Source organism: Anabrus simplex, chromosome 6, assembly GCF_040414725.1.
Source record: "Anabrus simplex isolate iqAnaSimp1 chromosome 6, ASM4041472v1, whole genome shotgun sequence".
NCBI lineage: Eukaryota > Metazoa > Arthropoda > Insecta > Orthoptera > Tettigoniidae > Anabrus > Anabrus simplex.
The window spans coordinates 157,533,806-157,553,566 of record NC_090270.1 but is presented as its reverse complement, the minus strand read 5'-3'; the positions used below and the strand labels follow the sequence as shown (position 1 = coordinate 157,553,566).

Genomic DNA, 19,761 nt, shown 5'->3' with positions numbered 1-19,761 from the left:
TGCAGTTCATTGCAACCAGCGCAATAAGCCTTGACTTGTGATTGTAAAATAAAGAGGTAAGGCCAGATAATAATGGCTTCGACAGGTAGCAGCGCCCGCTATAATTTATGTAGGGTTTCAGACAGTGCAACACTCAGATTATTTCCGGGAATTCACGCTAAAGAAAGGTGAAGATTTAAACAGCAGTAACCATGTCTTTGACGTGAAGGAAAGGTTAGGGCAAGAAATATACGGCAAGTGTTTGAGGGGAACTAGTATTAATCAGCCACCATACAACGTATATTTTATTCCCTACTTCGGGAAATTGTTAATTAATTATTTATTCACAATAACTTTAGTTATAAATTGTTGAATCATTGCATGGGGCCATTGCATACACTGAGTCCTGTAAGAGTTGTAATCATGAATTTAAAGTCAGGTGCCATTCCTGAAACACAATTCTTTCAACTGAAAATCGCACTTCAGCGACATTGGGGTTCAAACCACGGTCACTAACGTCAGAGGCTAGCAGCTAAACTAACATAGGGAAAGCAAGCCAGTCTTTCTCAGTTATTCTACTATTATAAAGGAGGTAGCAAGCGGCTTGCCTCAAGTTCCGGTGACTGTGGTACAAATTCCGGCAGATATTCAGTTTATAAAATTTATAACGAGTGAGGAAGGGCAACCGATCCGCAATTCATGGCGACAACTTTTTCTTGAGTGTACTTCCCCTGCGCAGGCGGGATAAGCTGTGAATGATTATGAGATGGTTAAAAGATTATAACAAAAATATTTATTCCAAAAGGTGATGCGATAAATAATTTCTCATTATTAGTATTCTTATTTATTTTCATATTGACAGTTAACAAGAACACTGTTGACAGTGATTGTGGATGACGGAGCTCGATAGCTGCAGTCGCTTAAGTGCAGCCAGTATCCAGTATTCGGGAAATAGTGGGTTCGAACTCCACTGTCAGCAGCCCTGAAGATGGTTTTCCCTGGTTTCCCATCTTCACACCAGGCAAATGCTGGGGCTGTACCTTAATTAAGGTCACGGCCGCTTCCTTCTTATTCCTAAGCCTTTCCTATTCCATCATCGCCGTAAGACCTATCTGTGTCGGTGCGACGTAAAAAGAAAATAATAAAAATTAGCTAGGTGATTGTGGATGCAAATCAGGTCAGTCGAAACACTGTAAGCACATTGCTGCGTTGTGTTCCTTTATTAACTCCCAGACGGACTCCTCCAAACCAACCATAGTACAACAATGGGAAAAATTGAAGTGTGCTCGTAAGGATCTATATTCGAAAGGAGAGAAGATAGCAGAACTGTTGAAACCATACATCCACGTTGCTGAACAAACAGAATCAACCACTTTCAATAAAACTTGTTTGTACCAACGAGTAAAACATATTGTGTGTGCCTTCACTGACATGCTTAAAGCCGAATGTGAAAGTGAAAATTACGTGGTGGCAAGTTCCATTCTACAAAACGTTATAGATGATGCTGTTGAACGTAGTGAAATTGAGGATTTAATCAAGTGTCTGAACGAAGTACAAAATCAGAATACCCATGCAGTCCACGGCTGCTATTTTGTTACGAAGATGTACGCTGTTAGGTTATCAATCAAACCCATGAATTAACTTACCTCGATTTGCCTCAATATGCGTAACTATTTTATATCCCAAACGTTACAGTTACAACAGAACAGATGTACAAAATTGCATTTTGACACAAGGTTTCAATATCGCTGTGCTGCATGGTTCAAACAATGAAAATTATGCTTATTTGCCAGCCAGAAAGCTCATCATATTAAGACACTGAGAAGTGGTGATTATGATCAGCTTGCAAGGTCATTTCTAATTTCCACATCCCTTAACACACCCGCGATGAGGTACGGTAGGAATACTGAACAACTGGCAGTGGCTGCGTACTGCAAACTCATGACTGTTTTGTAAAACAGGCGGGAGTGTGCATCAAAGTAGAGCAGCCATAGCTGTGTTCGAGTCCAGACGGGACAGCATTTCATCCCAATGGCTTTTCTCTCTTGGAAATTACATGTCCTTTTTCCTATAAAGAAAAGCCCATTATTCAAGAGAAACGGAGCAAAGTGCCATATTTTTATGTGACACAACAAGGTGAAATTAATATATAAGATAGTCACATCTACTACACCCGAGTGCAGATATCAATGTATTATTATTAATGCGGATTAGCAAACTACTGTGTATGAATCCCTATATCATTTACCGACGGCGAATAAGAAGTCAATTCCACCACCGAAGTCCTTTTATCTAGGTATTCTGCAGTCACTGTGCCTCACTTTTCTTCTCTTGTATCTGGCTGCAATGTTTTCTGCTACGGCTGGCTAATTAGTAACTCGTGGTGTCAAGTGAAGTGTAGGTATATAACCAGGGCCATCAGGGTCTTTTGTTGGTGTACCATTCACAAAATGAACACTACAAACACGAGAATGCTCTCCAGGAGTCCACGGCTTCTACGGTGTCACGTTTTATTGCCGCTATCCAAGTTTTTCTTCTTATACCATGTTGAGTGCTGTTTGGACACCTGAACAGTTTAATTCCCAAGGGACTGTTTCAGTATGTGACACTGCACCCAACTATAAAAAGTTTTGTTTGCTTTTACTCATTCGACTCTCCATTCTTTCAGATAACACCGACATAAACTAACTCGAGAGCTGGCCTGCAGCTTACCTCATCAAACGTTTTTTGAGGTAGTCGCAAGAGCGCACCACTCGCCATTCGCACGGTCCCTATAGGTCGGTCTGTCATGCTAGAGTGGAGGAATGATATTAATACTCAAGGTAGTCTATATAGGTTAGGTTCTTTTAAAACTGTATTCGGGAATAGTGTTATGTGCAAGGTAGACAGACTAGGTTAGATTCTTATCAGATCACTAAAATCAATAAACCTGTAAAAAAAAAATATATATCTACTTATTAGTAGGCCTATTGTGGAAAATAACATCCAAGATACTGATAGTGTCCAGGAAACAGAAATTGAAAATAATTTACTGACTATCCTGCAGGTTAATATTTAATGTGTCAGAAATAAAGTGTTAGAACTAGAACATTTCTGTAAAGCTGAAAAAATTGATGTGGTATGCATGTCAGAACATTGGCTCGTAGAAGATCCAAGTTGAATTCTTTGTGCCCAGTGGGTATATTATGGCAGATATTATGTGTAGAAGTAATAAGAAGTACGGGGGTGATGGAATTTTAGTCAGGGACTGTTTGAAATTTGTTAAGGTTGACCTAGGACAATACTGTGCAGAATTAGATGGAGAGTTTAGTTGTGTTAAAATAATACATCAGAATCTAATAATTATAAGTTTGTATAGATCTCCAATGCCTTTGCTGGCAGGACCTAGTGTTTCCAGTGCACTATGTCTTCTGGTATAGGCTAGAGCAATTTTGTTACTTTCATTGATCTGTCTCTGTCTTATCCTTGGCTTTGACAATATGAAAGTGACTGAGGTATGAGCGATGCTAGTAATGCCAATCCTTATTCAGCCAGACCCGGCTATGAATGGTGTGAAAATGTTGCCCATAGGGTCGGTTGGTGTATGCATTTCAGTGAACTTGGTAGACTGATATGTAATAGCAACTCTGGCTCGATGAGTAAAGCAACGGGAAACTACCTCACCACTTATTGCCCTAGTACGCCTCTTCCGTGATGCCTAGGCCATCTATGACAGCTGATGGCAGAGCTGTTGAGGATCCCACCAGCAGCATCGCTGACGGATTGAACTTACATACATACATACATACATACATACATACATCTCCAAAGGGCAGTGTGAAAGTATTTCTTGAGAATTTTGAAATAGTTATGAGAAAATTGTTAAAGTTTAATACTAAAGTGGTGATTTTAATATAGAAATGACAAAATCAAACGAACAGTCTTCAAGGATATTTCTTAACCTTTTAAGATCGTTAAATTTAACCTGTACAAACAAAACACCCACATGCAATAATGCATGCATTGATAACATTATTGTCAATTTCTCAGGAAGTATGTATAATGTCAAGCTCGTTGGAGAGTCTTTTGCTCATCATGAACCATTGGTACTTTCTTTTTGCCAGAAGAATTTGTCTTACACAGACAAGAGAACAAATAGGGAGCCTGATATTTCATGGATAAGAACTCAGAGAGATTATATCAACTTATTCAGGGAAAGATTGAAGAAAGTAAACTGGAATTTTTTATATGAAAATCAAACTGACAAAGCAAAGGCTGAAATTGCTATTGAAACTTTCTTTAAAACTTATGTTGAATTGTGGCATTCTTGCTCCCCCATGGTAAACGTCAAAAATGTGCGCAGTTAGGAATAAAAAACTTAACTGGTATTCTTATGAACTGACCCAAATAAGGGAAAGCATTTTGATTCTGTATAGAGTTTACAAAAATTCTTGGGTGCAAGGGAGTGTGCAGAAAGATGTGTATGAAGTGTATCTCAGGTGTGAAAAAATCTACAGAACTAAACTTGCACATAAAAAAAAATTGGCATGTGAAACATATATTGAAAGTGCATGCAACAAATGCAAGGCAGTTTGGGATATTATAGCGCAAGAGAATACTCCTAATCATACACATGATATATTATTGAATCCAGATACTATGAATGATTACCTTTTGAACACAGTGAAAGAAATAGGTGATGAAGTTAATCCAACAGGTACATCTGCTATCATTGGGCCTGGTCCACATCAATTGGGGGGAACATACTTTCCAATGGGCTGACATTACGTCAAATGAAATCATAAAGACGGTCTCAAAATTATCTAATTCTAAAAGTATGGACTGTTATTGGCTGTCCAATTACATTGTTAAAGAAACAACACATCTGATTCGTGAACCACTAGCATTTATTATCAATAAATGTTTAAAGATTGGGTTTTTTCCAAATATGTTTAAAATTTTAAAAAAGTTATTCCAGTCTTCAAAAGTGGTAACAAACATCTACCCCAAAATTACCGTGCAGTCTCAATTGTTCCCATATTATCTAAAATAATTGAATCTGTTATTTACAGTCAACTTAGTAACTACTTTGAAAGTCATGGCCTGTTGTCTAGTAATCAATATGGATTCCGACAGGGTAAAAGTACTACCTCTGCGGTTCTGGAAATTGTCAATCAAACTTTGACAGCCTTTGAAAATAGGGAAATGGTTTCTCTGGTTTTAGGTGATTTGAATAAAGCATCTGACTGTATAGGTCATGATATTTTGTTGGGAAAACTTCAGTATTATGGCATAAATAGTCCCACTTTGGATGTAATTAAGATGTATTTAAGTAACAGATGCCAGTTTGTTGCAATTAGAAATAGACATTCCACATTGAAAGATGTTATACAGGCATTCCACAAGGATCTGTACTTGGCCCATTTCTCTTTAATGTTGCTGTTAATGACCTACAACAAAACGTTATGTAACAATCAGTTGTATCATACGCAGATGACACAACACTAATCAACATGCATCAGGACGTATTAAATCTGCTAGAGATGTCACAAGAAGCTCTTAGGACTGAAATGAAATGGTTTTCATCTAATAAACTACTCTGCAACGAGAATAAAAGCCAACATATTCTATTAGGATTGTCCAATACTATAGAAATTCAGTCAGTCAAGCTACTGGGTATTCATACTGATACCAAATTAAGCTGGGAAGTACATGTCAATCATGTCTGTAAAAAGGTATCATGGGTCTCATATCTTATGTGGAAATTGAGGGAATTAGTAACAGCAGACTATTTGAGAATGGCATGTTTTGGACTTTTCTAGTCCCATATTTCAATATGGGCTGCTATTCTGGGGACATTCATCTTATGTCCATAATGTATTGCTAATACAGAAGAAGCTTGTTCGTGTAATGTGTAAAGCTGGTTCTTCTGAGCACTGTCGTCCCCTTTTTATCAGGCTTAAAATATTAACAGTTAAAAATCTATATATTTTTATATCATTATTGTATGTTAGAAACCATCTGAATGAATTTACCATCAGGGAAAACATCCATCAACACAATACCCGTAATAAGGGTAATATTGATGTCCCAAGACATAGGCTTGTGAAAACAGGTAACCCGCATAAAGTAAAACGTATAATATTTTTTAATAAATTACCATTCTCTGCACAGAATGTGTCCATCAATAATTAAAAAAGAAAACTATATAACTGGATGTTGGAAAATCCATTTTATGATGTAAAGGAATTCTTAGAAATGAAAACTGTTAATATTGACTTTTAATAACTGTATATAGATAATAGAAATAATACTGTAGTATTGGATGACAAAACCTATTTCATGTAAATGATCAATGGTGAATAAATATTCTTATTCTTTATCCGCTCGCTGGCTACTCTTAGATGATGTCTGGCATAATCATGGATGTCTCTGAGCCGATCCACCAACTCCTATACATAGTCCGTCGCTGGCTGCTGCTGGTCTGGTGCCGAACCGAACATTAGATCGCATGGCAGGCAGAGCTCCTTTCCGAAGACCATGTTAGCAGGTGTCATGCCCATCGTCTCATGGGTGGATGCTCAATAGGCCATCAAGAAGAATGGGACCCTCTCGTCCCAGTCCCTCTGGTGCGCCGAAACCACCTTCCTGATATGCTCCTCGGCGGTTTTCCCAAAACGTTCCGCCATGCCATCTGACTGAGGGTGGAGAGGTGTCCTACGGGTCTTCTGCACTCCTAAGCGCTGCAGAACCTCTTGCATCCCCCTGAACTCAAAGTTTCTGCCTTGGTGCTATGAAGTTCCCTCGGGACACCGAATTGGCACAAGTAGTTCTTGACCAAAACGTCGGCCACTATCATTGCCTCTTGGTTCGGGATGGCGTAGACCTCTGGCCACTTTGTGAAGTAGTCCATGGCCAGGAGTAGGTAACGGTTCCCAGCGTCAGATTCGGGGAATGGTCCTGCAAAATCAATGGCGATCCTTTCGAAAGGTGCTCCAACTTTGTACTGCATCATCTGCCCCCTACTCCTGGTACATGGGCCCCGGTTTGCCACGCAGGTGTCACACAGCTGGCACATCCTCTCAACATCGTTCCTCAGGTGCACCCAGTAGTAACGCTGTCGGGCACGATCTAGGGTCTTATTCACTCCCAAGTGGCCGGCAGTAGTGCTCGCATGCAACTCAGTCAGCACATCTCTTCTCATGCTCCTGGGAATTATCAGCTGGGCAATGTGCTTCTTTTCGTCAGTCGATTCCCACACATGGGTAAGTTCCCCGTCACTAACCGTGAGAGACCACCACTGGGCCCAGTATGCCTTATAGGTTGGACTGCGTTCGGCGATGTCTTTCCATTTGCAGTCCAGCGATTAGGTGCACGGCCGTTTCTTCTGATGTCTAACCGTTGTGTCCGCGCGTGATCTCGAATTGGGTCTGGAAGGTCATCCACGACGTTTTCCCATCGAACTGCGGGGGTTTTACCTTCCCGGCGCTGGAGCCGATGTCGTAGCTGGTGGTCCTAATACGAGTCTCCATGGCTGTCACTCTCATACGAAGGGCACTTACTTCCTCTTTCAGGTCTCGAACCCCTGACTCCACAACCTGTGGTATTTCTTTGATCTGTTTTTCAACTAGTTCCTGTACGTCCTGTATAATGTCACTTTAATTTTCTTTCGAGAGAGCGCACTTCCTGTTCTAATTTACTTTGTCCACCCTTCAGTTCATTCAGTTCGCTCTTGATTTCGTCCTGTTTGGATGAGAGTTTGGTAAACTTATTGAGGAGAGCCTGAAACTGTTCACTATCCATTTTACTATTCACTAGAGATTGCTAGATTGCTACCAGTCAATCCCGATTCTGACACCAGTTGTGACGAGTTGGCGGGATAGTAGGGTAAATTAACACTAGACTGGTAGCTTGTATACTAAAATTTATTAACTATTGCTAGTTATCACTTACACATCAGTAAACAGTCAGGACTCCAGACTACACACTTCTCTAGATCTCTTTCTTCACGCAATTCTTGTTTACCATCGACGCTACGACACTTTCTACTGTTCTTTTTCTTTCAGTTTTTCCGATCACAGAGTCTAAGAGTAAACAGGCAGACCAAATGTTGACGTTGCCAGACTCTCTCAAATTCCAACATGGCGGACACGGTAACCATTACAATACTGAGTCAATGGCGCTCGTAGTCGAAACGGGTCCAAAAAGGTCATCGGCCCCTCATAATGGTACTTATCGCTAGGAAAGTAGAACCATGGTATTTGTCATGTTGCGGTACTAATCAAACGTAGAGTAGACTCTCGATGTTCCACACATTATGGTACTATTCACAGGTAGTGTAATGCACACATGTAACACAGACCTATGGTGTTTCGCACATCGCGGCGCTATTTACAGGCAACGCAAACCTATGGCGTTCCTCACATAACTGGACTAACCACAGGGACTCGCACTATCCCGTGGTATTCCTCACATAATGGGAACTAAGCATAGGCAAGGCAGAACCATGGTGTCGCTCCTATAGGAGTACGAATAACCGGTACGGTAAGACCCTCATCCAGATTCACACACTGTCCCTACTAATCACAAACCTATTGCATACCTAACATAGTAGCACTACGTGCAAGTAAATGCGACCCATAGCGTTTCCTGCGTGATGGTACTAATTACAAGTAGTCTCATGGTTCTAATTAGATCATCCCTTGGTAGCCCCTTTTAGTCACGTCTTACGACAGGCAGGGGATACCGTGGGTGTATTCTTCGTCACAGGGGGTTGTGTGTTTGGTCCGCGAGAGGTATTTTATTTTCCACAAGTACGCTGGCAAACCAGTTAGGATTGCCCTATCCGCCACCTCGGAGTATCACCTCTCCCCCTGCTATGCCAGCGTAGTAGGTTCATGGAAAAAAAAAAAAAAAAAACCTGTTGAGCCAGTATCTACGACCAAGCTATCGCACAGAGACAGGTAGCTTGGCTACGATGGAACTCGTAAAAGTCTCAAGCAAATAGGGATAAGTTCATAGAGCAGCGTCGAATAACTGCCAGAAACATCAGACAGGTTAAGCGTCAATACACCCAGGACCAATTATAGCATTTGGATGAAGACTTTAAGAAAAACAATTCCAGAAACTTTTACAAGACCTTCAAACAAAAACTCAGGCACTATACCCCACCCAGCCTACTTAGCCTATTATGACAAAGACAACTGTCACTTACTGGCCAAATACTTTGACAATCTCCTCAACTGAGAGTCCGCTAACACTTCCTTTGTCTATCAAGACAGACCCAGACAACCAAACTCTCTTCCTCCAACAGAAGAAGTAACAAACATCATCCAATATCTGAAAAATAACAAAACAACGGGAGAAGGCGCAATAGTAGGCGAACTATGGAAACAGGCAATCAGCAAGTTGACAGAGATTCTATGGAACATCTGGAAAACTGAGAGGCTACCAGATGACTGGACACCTGATCTGATCCACCCCTTACACAAGAAGAGTGACTTGAGTGACACGAACAACTATAGAGAGATCTCACTGATACCAGTTACCTACAAGATATTATCTAGGGCCTTACTGAACAGAGCCGAACCTCAATTGGATCTACAATTGGGGGAATACCAAGGTGGTTTCAGGAAAGGACGTTATTGTCCTGAACAGATCCTCAATTTGAAGTAGGTACTAATGCAAGTTAAACTAGCGGGCAAGAAGTATGTAGTCTCCTTTGCTGACTTTACGAAAGCATACGACTCAGTAGACAGAACTACCCTGATGAGAATTCTGAAGGAAATGGACCTGGACCAAAAAACCCACAGCCTTATCCAAAAGACCGTGAGTAATAAGCAATCACGAGTGAAGTTCAGAGGAACACTCCTGGAAAGTTTTCAAATAAAAACAGAAGTTAGACAGGGAGATGGACTTCCTCCCCTCCCCCCAACCCCCTTTCCCTTCAATTGTTCATTAGACAAGGTCATCAGAGAGTGGCAGAAAGAACTGGAAGAACAAAAGATACCAAGTGGTATTTAACTGGGACACAAACAGAAGGGGCTACTAGTTGACTGACATTCGCAGATGGCCTGGCAGTTCTGGCGAACTCTGTAGAAGTAGCAGTGAAACAACTCAATGCACTTAAACACCAGGCTGCCAAGGTGGGATTACAGGTATCTCTAGAAAAGACAAAATACTTCACCAATATCAGTGATACTCCCAGCAAACTACAGTTGGAATAGGGCCAGATTGAGAAAGTCACCGTTTAAGTACCTGGGAGAACTATAACCAAATACATCAGAAGGGGTAGCACTATCTTCCCGGATTAACAAACTAGAGTTAGCATATCGACTGGCCAAGAAGATTTATAACATGAAATGTCTCTCTCGTAATACCAAATTGAGGCACTACCAAACAGTTATTCGCCCAGAAACTCTATACGCCACAGAATGCTTGATGCTGAACAGGAAAGGATTGATGGACAAACTGGAGGTCCAGGAGAGGAAGATCTTGACCGATTAAAGTAGATGGCGAGTACAGAAGGCGACCAAACCAGAAGTTATACTGAAAAAAAAAACACAGACGTAGCCAGGAAGACGCGCCTGACCTTCTATGGACATGCCACAAGGATGAACTCAACTAGGACGACCTACCGGCTCCTCAACTACTGGACAAACAGAAAGATAGGGGCACATGGCTAACAGAAGTGAAGAAAGACATGCAGGAACTGGGAGTAACTGAAAACGACCAAGCACCTCTCAGAAGAATAATCAAACAAAAGAGGTTTCAGGACAGACCACAATGTAAAAACAAAAGGCACCCTTTGGACCAAGGATAGAAGAGAGAAGCATAGCCAAAGAATGCATGAATATTGGGCAAATATCAAGTCCCTCTCCAAGCAGAAAAGCTGAACGTTGTCGTCCTTAGTTGACCCTTTCGAAGAAAGAATAATAGGTTAATGGAGGTTTTTCTTCTTTTTGTCAGCCCAATACCGTTTATGTAATTTTCTTTCTGCTTCTGGAATCTCTCTTCCTATTCTCTGCTTGTTGATTTTTGTCTGTAGTCTATTGTGTTTATCTTCCAATATGTTGAGTGTATTTGTTTTGTATTTTAAATATATTGTAATATGCAACTCTCTCATGTCTTCTTTAAGTTCTCTGATCCATCTAATATTATTCATACCGAGCTCGATAGCTGCAGTCGCTTAAGTGCGACCAGTATCCAGTATTAATGGTTATGAATTTCATGTTTTTGGTCCGTATTGAACTGAGAATAATATATAAGTAATAATAACAACGTAAACGTTTCCACCTTTTCAATACTAAAATATATTCACAAAATTATAAATTACACGGTACTAGTTTCGACCCATCTAGGTAGTATGTATATTCCTTGTATTATTAACTATTACCATAATAACATCTCATTTCACTTGTTATTCTTTAAAATAACATTTTCTTAGGATTTCGCCAAAAGTGATCTTTGCTCCAATACGGCTGATGATGACCCCTAGATGGGTCGAAACTAGTACCGTGTAATTTATAATTTTGTGAATATATTTTAGTATTGAAAAGGTGGAAACGTTTACGTTGTTATTATTATTACTTATATATCAGTATCCAGCATTCGGGAGATAGTAGGTTCGAACCCCACTGTCGGCAGCCCTGAATATGGTTTTCCGTGGTGTCCCATTTTCACACGAGGCAAATGCTGGGGCTGTACCTTAAGTAAGGCCACGGCCGCTTCCTTCCCACTCCTAGCCCTTTCCTATCCCATCGTCGCCAAAAGACCTATCTGTGTCGGTACGAAGTAAAGCAACTAGCAAAAAAAAATTTTTTCTATTACTTTTCCACTGATTCCATTCTCTGATGACCGTATTAGATGGCCTAAGAATGATATTAATTTCTTTCTCATTGTGCTAGTCACGGGTTCTATTTCTTTATAAACTGTCTCATTGGAAGCTAGCCTCCAGACTCCGTTTACTTGATCATTTTTATTTAAACAGGTTCTCACTATTCTCCTTTCTAACATGAGTATTCTTTCTATTGCAACTGTGTTTGTTGTTTTGAATAATGTTTCACTTGCATATGTAATTTGTGGCTGAGTGACTGTTTTGTAGTGTTTAAATTTGGTTGCTATTGCGAGACACTATGGGTTTTCTGGTACAAGATGGCTGTGCAGATGAAGTGCTCTGTCATTGCGCTGTAAGAAATAAGTGCCTGGTCGGTTTTTAAGCCGTCGTCGATAATTTGTGTTGTTCACACATGGGTTTTAATAGTGCAGTGATATTATCCGGCAGAATCGAGGCTCTTTTTGTGAGTTATTGTTTGTTATAATGGATTTGGTACCAACGATAGTAGACATTTTAATCAATATTGTTATGTCAATCATAGACTGCATGTAATCAAGCAAACCCTCCGTTGAAAATAATGCACGCTTTATACTACGTTTAACTCAAATAATTGCCAATAGAGGCTGGTGAAGGGGGCCGCAATAATATGGTCCTTAGTTAACACTCTCTTTGCAAGAGTCCAGTCTGACCTCTCCGTTAACTGATAATTCCGCCGCGATCGCTAAGCACTAGATTTTAGTTAAGCTGTTATCTGGTCGCTATGGTACTCTGCCATGAATTATCATACCACCACCCTCATTTAAAATGGAGACAGATTTAGAAACAAGAAATAAATGTCTTCACTGTGATAAAACCTTTTCTCATAAAGGCTTGCTTGTCCATATGGGGAAGAAGCATAAAAGATAGGTTAAGCCATAATGAGAATCAGTACTATGCCCCGACGGAACGACCTACTACTTCTACGGGCTCCACGGGAATATTGTCTTCATTAGGAAGAAATTTTAGACCACAGTATAAATTTTCGGACTCTGAGACAGAAAGTGAAGATGTACAGGATGAACAAAACAAGGAGACTGCGAAAAGACCAGAAGATAATTCTGATACGTGAAGAGTGCAATGCCCTCACTGTGGTGGGTATTTTCAAGGAGCAAGAGGTGTAAACATTCACATTAATCGCTCTCATCCACAAATACATCGAACTACCTCGTTAACCAACTTCAGTCAACGCGTATCTCAGTCAGAAGATGATATTATTCCCATCGAGCATCAATATCCTGTTCAAGAGGAGACTACCTTTCAGTCACAATTAAAGGAATGGAAGAACAAATTCATTCAGTTCTCCAGTGAAAACGATTCCGAGTTCGACATACTCGTGTGGGAGTTGTCGGAATTTCTGAGTAACTCTACCCATCTCTTACCTGGTCCAAAACACCCTGCTAAGAAATATTACGAAGCTAGGAGAAAACAATGTCTCGGACATCAAGGTAAAACATAGTAAGTCCTCGAATCCACAACGTGCGACCAAGAGAGAATGCCAAGAAAGAAAACGTAAATATTATTATCAGCTCACTCAGTTTCATCGAAGGAAAGCCGTGCGGAGGGTACTGAATCCAAAATCTGAATCTTGCAACATCGATATTTCCAAAATATTTGCCACTTACTCGGATTTATTTTCCATTGAAAATTCCAATATCACGATTACTGCTCCAAAATCAGCGACGTAGACCGTGTAGAGCTAGATGAAACCTACAGCCCTAGAATCACAAAAGAAGAAATCTTCGCAGCAACACGTCGAATTGCAGTAGATACTGCTCCGAGTCCTGACCGTGTCTTAGTATGTGTCATCAGGGACGACACGGTATGCGAAATCACAGCAATCATTGCGACTCAAATGCTTTCAACAGGCAAAATACCCCAGTGTCTAAAAAGTGCTAGAACCGTGTTGATACATAAGAAAGGCGATGTCCAATGTCTGTCAAACTAGCGACCGGTAACGAACTGTTCGGTAATTAGACGTGTTATTGAAAGGGTATTAGATCAGCATTTGCGATCCTTTGTAACTTTCAGTGAACACCAAAGAAACCTTAACGACCAGCCAGGATGCCTTATAAATACTTCTATTCTCAGAAGACTCCTCAAGACAGCAAAGACAGATAAGCAAGATGTTACCGTGATATTTTTAGACATATCAGAAGCCTTCGACAACATCGGACATCAGCACCTAAATCTAACACTAGCTGCCGAGCCACTTCCATCTAAACTGAAGGAACTAATCATCAATCTACAGACTGACAATACAACATAGATCGAAACCACTAAGGGAAAAGCGAAGCCAATTCGCTTGTTGAGAGGACTTATGCAGGGATCACCATTATCGCCAGCATTGTATAACATGGCCACAGATTTCATTTTTGATGAGATAACAGAAGAAAATCTACTACAAGCATATGGCAAAGCAGTTTCTGCAGAATTGCCCCCTCTTAATATTATTGGTATCGCTGATAACACAGTCATTGTTGGCAAAAATAAAGAAGCAGCTCGAGTTGACATGCATCGCTATCACGTTGTTCCAGGAAATTGGTCTACAGATAAATGCCAACAAATGTGTGGGCATATGTATCGAAAAGGGGAAACTCGTGGACGGAGTGCTCCATATTCATGACAATTTTAGGATCAGTACTATTAAAGAAAGAGAAGAAATTCTATATCTTGGAGTCACTTTTAATGAAACACTCACCTTTGATGCAAACTCTTCTTTAAAAACCTTGCACAAGAAGTTAGATGCGCTTACAGACTCACCTTTGTTAAAGACTGATCAAAAGTTCATTGTTTTAAACAAAGCAGTCAGCCCTACTCTCGTGTATGCTTTTCAGACCGCTGAAATTAGACAAGTACCGCTTAGCTTTCTGAAAACCGCCGACAAAAAGGTAAAGAGCTCCCTAAAGGAAATTTTGCAATTACCCACGGATACACCCGATAGTGCTCTGTATTCTGAGTTAAAATTCAAAGACCTCGGAATTTTCAAAGCAAGCTGGGAAGTACAGCTGTAACAAATAAGCGCATGCAACGCTCTTCGCCGAGCCAGCAATAGCTACGTTTTAAAGATGCGTGATCTGGCATCTGAAACGACGCATTGTCTACAGGCCCTCAACATCACAGATATTAACCGATTCTCCAAAAAAGGCAGTGACCTTCCAAATCCAAGAAAAATCTGCCAAGAACTAATAAGTCGTGAAATGGCAACTTGGTGCTCTTTGCCTCAGGAGATCAGTGTAGAGTTGTATAAAGAATACACTCCGGCCAATAATTGGATTAGGCATCACCAGGGACTTTCTTGTAGCGAATGGCGAGAGGCAATCAAGATGATATCAAATGTTTCTGCAGTACGAACTATCCCGGGAAGAACTCAGGACGGAAACCTCTGTCACAGATGCGTCAGAGAGAAAGAAACACTGGCTCACGTTGTGGGTTTTTGCCCCTACGGCGAAGTACTGAGAAACTCACATCACCACAAGATAAGATCATTGATTGCAGAAGAACTCCGCAGCAAAAACTTCCGTGTATATGAAGAACTCCACGGTTTGTCTATGACAGGGAGTACAAGACGAATTGACATACTTGCCTTTAAAGATAACGACAAGAAAGGCTTCATCATCGATCCGACCATCCGATTCGAGCATCATGGCGGCCAGTGTACTGAAGTTCATCTTGAAAAGCAGAACATTTACGCGCCCACCGTTCTGTTCTACAAAAATAAATACCAGCTGAATGAAGTAGAGATTATCGGCCTAATGATTGGTGCTCGTGGCACAATACCTGCCCTGTTCGTAGAATTCTGGAAGAAGTTAGACCTGCCTATGAACAGCATCAAAAGAATAGTTACCACCACCAAACGCGGATCTGTACACATCCTGAAATCTCACCTGTTCGGACCTCCATAACCTAAAAAATCTCTATCATCGCTATATTTCTATGCGATAAAAACATTATCTATCCTGATATGCTTTACTTTGTCCATTGTGGCAACCCGTAATTGCGGGAAGTCGTTGATTCGTTCAATATATATACACATATATATTGCCATGGTGGTTTCTCATTTATGTTATATGTAATTATTTCACCTACATATATACATTTTTCTACATTTTTTATTTCTTGGTCTCCCCGCTTAATTTTGTTTGCAAGCGGAAGTTGAGTTTGCACATTTTCAGTTTTTTCAAATGAAATTTTCAAATCAATATTTTGAGCTATTTCCTGTAAAGATTTTATTTGTTGTTTTGTTTCCTGAATATCACTGGCCAGAAGAGCTAGATCATCAGCAAATCCTACACAGTTCAAATGTATATTATCCTTCTGGGTTCCAATTTTTCTATTTTTTGAGTTGTTCTTGTACCATTCCCTCATAACATGCACAGTTAAAAAGAAGAGGTGACAATCCGTCACACTGTTTTAAACCAGTTGTTACGAAGAATAGTTCAGAAATTTCTCTTCTGAACTTAATTTTAGAAATTGTATTAGAGTAAGTTCAATCAATTTGATTAGCTTTGGGTAAGTCCGAAATGTCTTTTAATTTTTATTTTTTTTTGCTATTTGTTTTACGTTGCATTGACACAGATAGGTCTTATGGTGACGAAGATAGGAAAGGCCTAGGAGTGGGAAGGAAGCACCGTGGCCTTAATTAAGGCACAACCCCAGCTTTTGCCTGGTGTGAAAATGGGAAACCACAGAAAACCATTTTCAGGGCTGCCGACGGTGGGGTTCGAACCCACTATCTCCTGGATGCAAGCTCACAGCCGTGCGCCCCTAACCGCACTGCCAACTTTTAAACCTGACACCATTTATTTGGCGCACAGAACGTCACACGGGTTCTGAGGGCAGGACCACAAACACAAGTGACTGTGCGCACTCCCACAGTAAAATAGTTCATTTACGAATTTTGCATGTCATGAATTTGAGTATTTTAACAGTAGATCTAATTTTGAGCATCACCTAGTCTTTGAGCTCTCCTGATTGATCTATTTTGAAGATTAAGTTGATTATGTTTAATAAACACTTTAAGGAACATGACTGCCTGAGTTCAAGAATTTAAGTGTCACCCAGTTATGTTCCCGGGGAGGGTTCTCCAGCATCTTTCACAATGTATTCTCTGCCTGTTCTTATTACCTTTTGGTTGTCCTTGTTCGTGTATTATGATTACCTTTCCCTTGCATGTGTTTATATTTTCTAGTACACAAATAATACATCAAAGAACATTCAAGAGATATATATACACACACACATACACACACCCCTAATTCGTAACGGGGTAATACAAACTGGATAAAGAAGTGGCTAAATAAATCAAGGAAGAAAATGGTGTTGGATTCAACTAATTGATTGGTAGCATCAATGGAATAGAAACATACAAACATCTAATGTGAAGAAGCAATATTTTAAACAAAACCAAGTTCCTAAAAATTTATTAGAGATCTCACGACTTATTTTTGTGGGAAATATGCAGGTTTAAAATTCATACTCTGGTGGTATTTATAAAATTACATTTAACATAATTAATAATGATAAAAATACTGTAAAAAGTTATTTTACCAACCAGTTGGTGTTGGTACAGGAGGAGGAACAGTTGGCGACTCCCTGGGACCATGTCTCAGATCAAGAGCTGCTTCCGAACCTCGTGAATCATCTACACTCATAGCTGTTTGCAGTCGAGGTGATACACCAGGCCGGCTCGTGGTATCATCACGGGAAATTGGACGACTTGGTTCTCTAGAACCAGGTACATCATTATCACAACTCTGATCAAATTCCAGTAAAAAACAAGAAAAAAAGAAAAAACACACACGTGGATAACAGCAGACTTATCTTACAAATCAGTAGATCTCAGTCAGGGTGTAAATAGACAACGTTCTTTCAAAACTCTACATGTTTGTAATTACAAGTAAGCGTATTCGCTCGCTCTCTCTCTCTCTCTCTCTCCCATCAAGAAAAAATATTAAACTGAAAATTTAATTCTAAAGGTGTGAATTAAAAATATCCTCGTAACCTGCTTTAGTAGTCCTGATTACTCTGAAGTGGGATGGAAAAAGAAATAAATACATAATTGATACAGAAGTATACAGCTAATGCTTAAAACCAGAATAAATACTGTTGATAAGTCTCCAATTGGTTGAAAAAGAAGTGTTGTCAAAGAATGGATATCGAGGCTTTCAATGTGTGGCTGCCTTGTTATTGTTTGTTTCATTCAGTACACCAAAATTAGTCATCGCTGTGGCTAGCAGTTCAGTAATAGTTTCCCTATAATCTCAACGATCAAGATTACAGACTGTGCTCATCAACATTAGTGCCTCGGCTCCCTGCGGAGTGACTCTCTTATTGTTTACTTCTTGCAGAAGATATGGTTGTCGACAAGGATGCCAACCTCCCTAGTTAAGAATTAAGATGAGGCATAAGCCCCCAGGAGGAGAGGAAAGAATGAAAGGGGAAGGACATAAGCACCTGATATCTGGACAAGCAAACGGGGTCTGGGGGCAAAAGACCCTACGCTACAGCTGCAAAGCGGCCTAAGCCTCTAGTTTCCTGTGTAAACACTATTAGCCTGGACTGGTTGGGGTAGAGCCTGGACAAGACCATTGATCTGGATTGATTAGGGTAGCGGTGTAAAAGGGCCTGGATAAGACCCTTGGTCTGGAATGGGGTTGGGATAGAGGAGGACAAGACTACTGGTCTGGATAGATTAGGGTAGGGTGTGATGGTGGTTATTATTGTTTTAAGAGGAGGCCACGATAGGGCCTGGACAAACCAGTGATTTGGGGGCATGCAAAGGGGGGTTTGGGGGTGCAAACCCACAGGTTAGAGCCGCAGAGCAGCCTTAAGCCTCTAGTTCCCCCCCCCTGTTCAAACACCATTGGTCTGCACAGGTTAGAGTAGGGTTAAGACGATAGCAGCGCTTTCTATATGGGCTAGTGGTGAAAAGTTCAATTAGAACGGTAATACTTTTTCATAATTGAGATTGTTATGGGGCAATTACAGCTCATTCTATAGGGTCTAGTTGTGGAAAGCTGAATTACAACTTTTTTTCCATACATTTTCAAAACATGCACTGTCCCAGGGCAATAACAGTGCATTCTATTCAGCCTAGGGCGATAGTGGAACATTGTATGTTTCGACATGTCCCCACTTATAACAGTTCTATTTGTTTGTGCTTTTATTCTGCCCAGATTGGTAATACAATCTAATTATTATGACTGACAGGAATGACATTACATCCAACTTTACGTTGGTCAATAGGAATGTAAGTAGCTACTTCAGCGATGGACAATGGTGAGTAGTGCTCTTTATCAGGTTATAAAAGTAAATATACTTCTGGGGACAGTATGCTGGGTTCCAGGACACTGCCATGAACAAATTTCACCTCTAAAAGGAATTACAAGTAAGATTTGCATAAATTCTACTTCCTAATAATGCTACTAAGGTCGGTGTGCATGGGCAGTAGCTTTATCCCTCGATGTCTTCTAACTTGTAGTATGGATGGCAGACCCATATTTTCCATTTTTTCCTCTTCATTCACTTCTTGAGGTGGCTATATATGGGTTTCGAATGTGATGGTCGAATGGAGAACGAAGCCCTTTTGTCACCATGTTCCAAGACAATCCCCTTCCAGATGAAAAACAATGGACTTCTTCGTACACTGTGTAACTATTTCCCATAATGCATCAGCCATAGATGATAATGTTGTTGTTTGTTGTTTAGAGGGGCATAACAGCTAGGTCATCGGACCCCCACCTATACATGACCGGATGCTGTAGTGTCTCTAGTTCCTTAGACATTAGCTGTAACTACAGGATAATAAAACGCAAGTCAATCTTTCAATTTCACCACGTTGTCTACTGTGGTCATCATCCAGAACAGTTTGTATGGGTGCAATATTTGCTGTCATTTTTTACGGCATCTTTCCATTCAGTATAAGTCAG

General features: G+C 40.4%; 1 protein-coding gene across 3 annotated transcripts in view; it reads right to left on the bottom strand.

Annotated features, from left to right (window-relative positions):
* The window catches only part of px (plexus), a 742,022-nt gene that overhangs the window by 676,560 nt on the left and 45,701 nt on the right, over positions 1 to 19,761 (bottom strand). For all 3 annotated transcript variants that reach the window (XM_067150020.2, XM_067150021.2, XM_067150022.2), the window contains exon 3: positions 17,385 to 17,557. In XM_067150020.2, the coding sequence (XP_067006121.2) occupies positions 17,385 to 17,557 (173 nt within the window). The remainder of the gene's footprint in view (positions 1 to 17,384; positions 17,558 to 19,761) is intronic.